The 9,670-nt window shown below is 34.9% G+C and overlaps 2 protein-coding genes across 2 annotated transcripts in view; both read left to right on the plus strand.

The window, feature by feature from the left end:
* The window catches only part of LOC131953231 (uncharacterized), a 9,757-nt gene extending 4,115 nt beyond the window's left edge, over nucleotides 1–5,642 (plus strand). The window contains exons 5-9 of the mRNA XM_059316329.1: nucleotides 321–391; nucleotides 2,649–2,738; nucleotides 2,878–2,949; nucleotides 4,718–4,772; nucleotides 5,556–5,642. Of these exons, the coding sequence (XP_059172312.1) occupies nucleotides 321–391; nucleotides 2,649–2,738; nucleotides 2,878–2,949; nucleotides 4,718–4,772; nucleotides 5,556–5,623 (356 nt within the window). The 3' untranslated portion in view covers nucleotides 5,624–5,642. The remainder of the gene's footprint in view (nucleotides 1–320; nucleotides 392–2,648; nucleotides 2,739–2,877; nucleotides 2,950–4,717; nucleotides 4,773–5,555) is intronic.
* Nucleotides 5,643–7,867: 2,225 nt separating this feature from the next.
* LOC131953232 (protein asteroid homolog 1-like) lies at nucleotides 7,868–9,079 on the plus strand (the record flags this gene model as incomplete). Its single annotated transcript, XM_059316330.1, is given in 3 exon segments — nucleotides 7,868–8,365; nucleotides 8,367–8,642; nucleotides 8,645–9,079. Coding segments are annotated over 3 exon segments (1,209 nt in total), but the record flags the coding sequence as incomplete, so codon positions are not given.
* Nucleotides 9,080–9,670: the final 591 nt, after the last annotated feature.

Consider the following 9,670-nt stretch of genomic DNA (forward strand, 5'->3'; position numbering starts at 1 on the left):
ACCAAATTCTAAATAAAAAATTACATTTTTAGATTATTCTTAAATTCTTGTTGTGTTTAGCTGGTCTTAGCCCACTACGTTATCACATTTTTTACTAATCGTGTTTAGGTAATAAATAATCTACCAGTATCTGCAAGCCAATTAAAGCTTATGAAAGAAATTCAGAGACTTAAGAAAAAACTGCTCTCCTCACGGAAATCACATAAAGGTACCAACCTCATTTTTTTTTATCCAGTCCTCTTTGGTATTTTGAATGAAGACGCACTCAAATCTCGATATATGTCTTTAGCAGTAATGTGATATATTTAATATTTTTTTAGACGCATCAGCTTCGACGTCTGCTAAATTACCTTGGACATTTTATTTTAAGGAGGCTGATATTGAGACAAAGGTATGTACATTTACTAGATGTATAGCTATTACCTTGTTCATTTTCTGCACTTTAACTACTATGTTTCAGTTAGTTTCAGTTAGTTAGACTAAATTTATATTAGAAGTATGAGATCTTGCACTTGAATTTAATCACCTCTAATATTTTACTGGTACTTTACTATATCTCAGGTTTTTAAAATACAGATAACATAAGTAACGTTTCAGTTTAATGAAAGTTTTTTGAAAAATTGCAAGCTGAATAGAATAAGTTCTACTTCCGGTTATAAGAAAGTTGAAACAGAACTACAAATTTAGCATAATACTTAAATATGAAATTTCATCAACCTAGCTATAACGGTACTAAAATTATCGTGTTCAAATACAAACACACACACACACACACACACACACACACACACACACACAAATACACACAGATATACAAAATTGCAAAAATAAGTTTTTCCGACTTAGTGAGGTATAAAACGTAGAGATTTGTGGAAATCTAGAATGTGAGGGTTGTTTTGCATTCTAACAATACTTCCTCTACGAGAAAGCAAAAATGCATAAAAAAGTTTTAATAACAAGCTTTTATGTAATGACTTGCCTTGGGTATTATTTTCATGTGATTAAAGGTCTATAACTACATATTTTTACTGTTAGACTTATTTGTAAATAATAATTTAAAAATTATTTTTCAGTCATAACGTTATATGTTTTACGACACGTTGAACGATATTAGCGACAAAGCAAAGAAATAACTAAATAGCTAAACATCCGACACATTTAACATAGGCTACCAATACCCATTTGAAAAATTAAAACCAAATTATATACTTTATTAGTCAACCCAACACCATATGAAATGCAACACACTGATGAAGAGACTTAAATGATTCTGTAAAAAAAAACATGCTGCTCAATGGTCATTATGTTATTTTTTTAAAGTAATTTGTATTAGTTTGACCGAGAAAATTGTATACATTTCATAGCGGACGTCTTGATAAGCAGATTTATAGAATCTAAATCAAATCTAAATAAAATTGTTCGTTGTTCATATTATTCTAAAATACCCACCATATTATTTTTAACAAAAGGTCATTATCATTAATTTCTCCATAAATCGCTAAACATACTGATCTCTTAGGCTCGGGATATATGGACCGAGAGATTAAGGGAGAGAATGGAGAAGTGCTCATATGGGCGTTTATATATTAGGATGCACTAAAAAGGAGTGAAAAAAAATTAAAATATCTATAAATATAATTCTCTTCTGGGAGCCGTTAGAAAACAAGCTGCTAGCGCCTCCTTGCAGTCCCCTCTCTTTCTCTTTATCACTATCACTACCACCCCCACCCCACCCCCACATTGTCTGGTGAGATGTGGTCACGCTGTTTACATTTTACAATCATAGAGACGGGTTTGGTGACGGCTATTAGGGGCAGATAATTTAGTTTGAAACGATTTTAAACTTAGAGGAGGCTGCTTTCACGTGGGGGGGGGGGGGGAGGGGGAAATGGGGGTTTAGTGTTTTTAAGCAAATATTTTCAGTGGCAGCATTGGTACTGTCGAATTCACAAATTATAAATTACTGAAAAGTAGAAAATAAAACAACTAAATAGCGGCGTATGATACGCCGCGGGTCGGCTCGTATTACAATACACTACCAGGATCGGTTTTGTCGAGCCGGTAACCTCATGGTTTCTAAACCAAAAAGTTTCGAGTTTGACCCGCGGGTAGGCGGGGACAGCTGGGAATCTAGGAGAGACAACTCCAAAATCAAACAACTCCTGCCTTGAAGATTGTTCTTGGTTGGACAAAGTCTATGGAATCAAATGTAAACAGAAAAAGAAAGAGAAATCGGAGTCAACGGCTTATACGGCGCATTAAAATCTGACTCGTAAAATTTAATTCTGTTGTAGTGAATCTCTTCGAACACTAAAGAACGCGGAAACAGAATAAAAATATACACCACTTTTTCAATAATTTTCCTTTGTAGTTATTTAAATAGTGGTGCATTACAATATATATTTATAATTGTGATGGGAGCATGGTCGAGTCGGCAAAGCTCATGGTTGATAAAATTTTTAAAAAAGTTTCGAGTTCAAACCCTCTGGAAGATAAGGCCCTTCCAACACTAAAAATTAAGAACGAAGAAGAAAAAAGAAGTAGAGAAAAATAGTTTTAAACTGCTTTTAAGTTTGCATACAATTGAATTGACTTTCTAGATACGATATGCAATTGTGCAGTAATAGTGTAATGCTTTTTGTAATCAGCAGTCGACATCAACTGACAGAGAGACACCTGAAGAGGATACACTAAGAGCAGAAAATGAAGCTTTAAAATTGGAAAATCTTGAGTTGAAGGTGTGTTTTACAGTAATTTACGATGCACATTCTGACCTTATTCTGACATTCTGTGTTTCAACTGTTGCTATTATATTACCATTCCTTGTTCACTAGTCAACCAATAGTTCAAATATAATATCAAATTTTATAATTTCAGAACTGCATTAAAGAATTGAAAACAGAAAAGCTTCAACGACAGCAAACTTCCATCAACAATCAAAATCCTGCGGTTTGTTGTTCTTTTTTCATTTGCTCATATGCTAATATTAATATGCTAGGTTTTAACTTTCTCGTATATACGAAGTATAGAGAAAGTCTTGTAATCGTGCAAAAAAAAACCAGATTTTTACAAATCTCGACGTTTTACACCTCACTGATACGGAAAAACATAATTTTGCAATCTTGTCCGTATGTCTGTGTGTCTCTGTGTGTGTGTGTGTCTGTGTGTGTGTGAGTAAACACGATAACCTGAGTACCGTTACAGCTAGGTTGATGAAATTTCATATATAAGTATTATATCAAAATCGTAGATCCTGATCAACTTTTGAGCGATTCCCGATAACCGGAAGTGGTACTTTTTCTACTTTGAATTGTTCAAAAGCCTATAACTTGAGTATTATTTCCGAAAGATAAATAAAATTTCACATGTAAGTAAAAGATCTCATTCTCACCTTCTGTCAAATTTTGAGTAATTTCCGTTGATTGAAAGTACTAATTTACGCTATTTCCGATTTCTCAAAAAACGAATGTATATTTATAAAGTACTAATAATATTCCGCACTATTATGCACATTTTGTTTTGGCGTGACACTAAGTATCCACAGCAGCTGTATTGAGCATAAACGAATATACAATGGCTGAACACTGTCATTTAGGACAGTATTTGTTCACGTGCTTTATGTGTATAGCAAATATAGGTTAAATGAGAAATTTGCGTCTTCGTTAGTTGACCTTGAATAAGAGTTTACGAAAATGACGTAACCGGGGACAACTAAGGCTCTACACATTGAAGGAAGTCATTTTATTTGTAGTGTGTTACTGTAGTGTAGTAGAACCACGACAGCAAGGCTTCAAAATACCCATTCATAAGAGTTTATCAGTGAGCAGGTGCAACAGAGTTATGTAACTCTATGCCTGAGCTAATAAAGTATAGTTTTCATGAATTTTGCAAGTGATTCTACATCTCCTTGCATGTCCGTATGTTTAGTTTGTGAAATTCTATTGTTTGTGCGTGGATATTTAGAGAAACACGCGACAATAAAAATAGTAAAATGACCCGGACTACTGTTTGGTTTATAAGTGCCTGATGTCGCGTTTTCGCGACATGCCGTAATTAGCATAAAAAATAAGTCCAAATTTAAAATCAACTATATACCTCAAATTCAGTGTCAGTATGATGAGAAAGAATCAGCACAAACAATTCTTTACACGCTTGGAACATAATTCAGATATTAAGGGGATATAACGTCGAGATAGATTTAGGTTGTTTGTTTTTTTTTGCACGATTACAATACTCCCCCTATACTCCGTATACGAGAAAGTGAAAAGTAAAGTTCGCTTTTTTTTACTTTGCTATCCATGGGGAAAGTGAAGTTGAGTTTACCGGTTTCTGTGACCTCGGCATATGAAGGGTTGGCATGGTAAGGCGTATGCTCAGCTGTCTTTACCTTCCTTAAAGTGAGTTGGGTACCCATCAGAGCAAAAAAATTGGCTGGAGAAATCGTACATTATGGGTTAATACAACAGGCCACCAGTCCGTTGCAAATCCTTCCGGTTTACGTTCCATAAAAGTACCACCCTCCCTAGCATCTTGGGAAATAAATGTTGGTGAACGGTCATTGACTCTTGAGTCTATTTATTATTCTAATACACAATCATTATAGAAAGAGTTAAATCACTTGTAGCCATTTATTTTCTTAACTTTGACTGTCCCCTTTGAATGTAATACTATTTAAAAGTTTTTTAAAGTTTGTAACTCAATTGTTCCTGGGTTTTAGGAAGATCAGGACTACCCTACGGCATTTGAAAACTGGTTAATTTTTTTCATGCTTTGTGAGTACAAACCTTATATTTTCTCATCTAAGATCAATAAGATCATGCCATATGATTATAGATATAAGGGCACAGGTTCCAAAGCTATGGTTCGTTAATTATTTTCTGTGGAAGAAGGGGGGGGGTCACCAACATGTAGACCAAAACAAAACATACACTATAATGCAATTTTAACCAATCGAGCTATATTTAGATCTAGAATAAAGGGCTGGCATAAGTCTAGTTTTTTTCCGTAGCTCTATTCTATATCTAGAATCTAGATCTAGGTCTAAATACATTAATTGCATTCTCGAACTATAAAGTAAAGTTTCCCTTACAAACCTGACGGTCTATGGGGCAAGTGAAGTAGAGTTCACTTGTTTCTGTGACCTCGGCATATGAAGAGATAGTGTGGTCAACACTATGCCCAGCCGCCTTTACTCTCCCTAACGTTAGTTAGGTACCCATCAGAGTTGGGTGGACTCAGGGAACGGTCTACTGCCTTGAACCCGGATTCGAACTCGAGACTAATGGGTTAGCAGTCCAGCTCTCTACCACTAGACCACTCCGTCCCATTCTCGTGTGTGATATTTACGGACTAAAATATTTTAATAACGAGTTTCAATCATTTAAAGTGTTTTTACTGTGTATTACTTATTGTAGCATGTTTTTCTTTTAACTAATTATTTTTTGTTTGGTCTTAAATTTTGTCTTTTGGTATAAGGACATTATTCCTATACGTTTCTAAGGAAGTTTATAAGTCCCTGTATTTTTCTGTAAATCTTTTTTTTTGTTTGGCCTTAGCATCAAGGGACGTCACTAAGCTGGTGAAAATTTTTAAGGTTTTGAGAAAAACATTGTGTTTGTTCTGAACTTTTATAATTAAAGTGGTAGGCCTATTTCTATCAATGAATATATCAATATATTTATTAACATCTTTAAATGAATGTGTGATTAACAGTTTGGTAAAAAGAACATTATTCTCTACCTAAATACGTATTTTACAGCTCTACACATACTGCAGATTCTCTCATGTAACCAAACAAACAAAAACAACACAAAAAAATATAAACTTGTAAAAAAACTTGAGATTTAATAGTATATAGAAGATTACATAAAAGCTTCTTATTAAAACGTTTTTTTTATGAGTTTTGTTTTATTCGCTTAATAGGGTTTGTTATTTAAACATGTAATTTTATAAGCTCTATAAAAGCTTACTCTACTTGTTATTTATGTTTTAATTATAAAAATATTCATATTCTTCATATATCTTCTTTCTTCGTTAAGCCGATGAATTAAAAAATTTGAATTAAACAAACAAGAAGCTGAACAGGTTCTTGTTCAGGTTTATATAGAGCCATCATTTTTTAGGCCCTAATGTATTAAAAAACGTAGTAGAAACAAATATAATAACTGATTATATCAAAGGTCTTTATTATTTTTTTAAATACCAGCTTAAAGGTTCCTGAGCATTTTTATCAATCGCGAAAAATTACGCTAGTTTGGTTTGTTAATTAAACTAATCGATTTTTTTCCGTTATGATACAGTCTTTTTTTTAGAACTAATAATCCCCTATCATTGAGTTTTTAATGGCGTCATTTTCCAATTTTAGTATGTGATGAAATGAATAATTTCATTCAAAGCTGAATTAGGTCTATAGATCTACTTATTAAGACGTACGCTAAGAATTGTATACAATTTTTAATAATTACTTTAAAAACAACATAAATACCATTAAACAGCCGGGTTTTTAACGGAATCATTTAAGCTTCTTGATCAGTGCGTGCATTTCATATGGCATTGTGTAGACTAATAATGCAAATAATTTGCTTTTTATTTTTATAATAGGTATTGGTAGCCTATGTTAATTTAAATGTGTCGTATTTTAGCTATTTTGTTATTTCTTTGCTTTGTCACTATTATCGCTCAAAGTGCTTTAATGCCCATGCCGTTTTGATCAATAGCTATTTTTATAAATAGCTTTTTTCCAAACAAGTATAACATTAAAATTATATAGGCATATAATTCGCTTGAAATAGGTAGGCCTACTCATGGCTAGTTAAAAAAAACCAGCTCTCTGTGCAACTCATCTCCATTAAAAACTAACTCCAGCTTTACTTCCATGTGCAGAAAAAAAAATTACCCCATTTTTAGCTTCCTTAAATGATACCATTTTCTAGGTCAATTTTAAATCAATGTGTGTATTTGCGGAATATTTACACGTGTCTTATATAATGAAAGTCTGCTTACTTAATTTTGGTGTGGTTTAAAAACAAAATAACGACACAATATTGGCGTTAACAAAATCTCAGCGGCGAATTTTTGACTAGTTAATTGCATACTGCTTCAACAATTTCGTTAAATCAATTATCGAACATAATTGTAAAATTAATTTATATTAAAAAATCAATTCTGATTTCGGAGTTTTCTAATTACCTTATTAAAATTGCTTTTTTTTATTATATGGAGATCGCGGGAAAAAGTTTGAGAACCTGTGCCTAAGAGTATCTATGAAATTTTAAAATGTTAATTATAATTACTATTACTTCGTATTTAGAACGTGTTAATTTATTCAAAAAATCAAGTTAACAAACCAACAACTATTTTTTTATCCCCAGTGTTTTCTGTTGGTGGAAGGCCTATGATACTTTGGGTGCTTGATGTTGTTATTGTGGTGGCAAGCCTTATAACATTATATATAAAATAAGTCCAGGTTAGGGTTAGGGCTAGGTTTAGGGTTAGGGTTAGAGCTAGGTTTAGGGCTAGGGTCGGGGTTAGGGCTAGGGTTAGGGTTAGGGCTAGGGTTAGGGTTAGGGTTAGAGCTAGGTTTAGGGCTAGGGTCGGGGTTAGGGCTAGGGTTAGGGTTAGGGCTAGGGTTAGGGTTAGGGTTAGGGTTAGAGTTAGGGCTAGGGCTAGGGCTAGGGTTAGGGTTAGGGTTAGGGCTAGGGTTAGGGTTAGGGTTAGGGTTAGGGTTAGGGTTAGGGTTAGGGTTAGGGTTAGGGTTAGGGCTAGGGTTAGGGTTAGGGCTAGGGTTAGGGTTAGGGTTAGAGCTAGGTTTAGGGCTAGGGTCGGGGTTAGGGCTAGGGTTAGGGTTAGTGTTAGAGTTAGGGCTAGGGTTCATCAGCATCAGCTCCATGACTGTCCTGTAGTTCTAGATGGGAACAACATCTACCATTACCTCTACCTTGCCTGTCACGTGCAGTCCTACGTTGGTGGGGATTACGATATCTACAGGAAGAAGGTCGTTGAAACTTTTCAGTCCTTTCTCTTGTGTGGTACAACACCTTATGTTATCATGGATGGCGCGTACACCAGGGACAACAGGAAGTTAAAAACGTGCTTGACCCGAGCCACTTGTCGGATTAAACAGGTAAATGCTATGGCCTACAACCAGAAAGGACAGATTCTACCCGTGTTGTCTTATGAAGCTTTCATACAAGTTCTAGAGGAATGGGGGATACTCCATGCTACTTGTCAGTTTGAGGCTGACCTTGAAATAGCTGTACTGGCCAACAAGCTCTGCTGCCCTGTAATAAGTAACGACAGTGATTTTTATATCTTTGATCTCAATGGGGGTTTTCTCCCTTTAGATTATATTGATTTCAGAGCGTTACACAAAACAGCTTGGTGATTCTTCAGATTACAGATTCCTACATTGTTATAAATATAACGTCGATGACTTTATTAATTCATTTGATGGGCTCAGTCGTTCATTATTGCCTGTGTTTGCAAGTATGCTTGGGAATGATTTTATAAGTTCAAAGGCTTTTTGTCAGTTTTATCCACGCGTCAAAGTTCCAAAATTGGTGTCAAAAAAATTTGCAATGCCCCAGAGGCTGACCAGAGTCATCGGTGTTCTTCATTGGCTACACACCCACGAGGATGATACTGACGTCTCAGTCATTAAAAAAAAAAGCTTTTGGACTTCATCAAACCCAGGCAGAAGGACAGAATTGAACAGAAACTTACGCTGTCTGTTAGCGGATACGAGGACATAAGCAAATTTAGTGGCTTTGGTCTCTACCAGTTTTTCACAACTGGTGTGAAAGACTGGTGCTCGACTAGTAATGAAGATTTTCGTCGGTATAATGGGGCAGCATTTCCTGATTGGTTTCTGGAGTCGACGTGTCGTGGGGACATCACTCCATTTCTTCTTAACTCTGCCATACTCCACAGAATTATTATCCTTACACAAGTAGAAAACTTGAGTTCCCCCCCCCCCCTTCTTTCATATGCTCAGCAGATATTAGACAAATTATCAATGGAATTTTGTTCAAAGATGACCCACCTGGTGGTACGGAAAATAAAATATCCGCCAAAAGTTTAGAAAATGCAAACTGGATTTGACATAGCTAACAAATTTAGCTTGCTTTGTGTCGATTAGGAAAACAACCTGCTGTTTTGTTTTTTAAATGCTTGTACAGACATTTTTAGTAGAAGTTTAATTTTGCCTGGTGATATTTTTTTCTTTTTGGAGTGGGCTTTAAGAAAGTTTTTTTTTTTCAGTTAATTTAGGCCTATGGGACAGCCTGACATAGCGGCAGAGCACTAGACTGCTAACCTTGTGTTTGAATCTGAGTTCAAGTCATTAGAACATCCCTGAGTCCACCCAGCTGTGATGGGTACCTAACTCACATTAAGGAAAGTAACGGTCACAGAAAGTGGTGAACTCTCTTTCGCTTGCTCCATGGATTGGCATGTTTGAAAAGGGACTTAACTTACTACTTCTTTGGAGGAATGTTGTTGCTTCCCTTAGATTTGATTTCTTAATGTTTGAAAGGTTGGGAATATATTTTGTAAACATAACTCAGTATACAGTGTGGATAATTTTCAGTCATTGTTTTTTTTTTTTACATTTGATAAACAAAACTGTTTTGTTTTATAATTGTTGTATTAAGAAAGTATGAGCACATTTTAA

This window comes from Physella acuta, unplaced genomic scaffold (assembly GCF_028476545.2).
Source record: "Physella acuta isolate Inbredline_101_S28 unplaced genomic scaffold, ASM2847654v3 ptg000914l, whole genome shotgun sequence".
Lineage (NCBI taxonomy): Eukaryota > Metazoa > Mollusca > Gastropoda > Physidae > Physella > Physella acuta.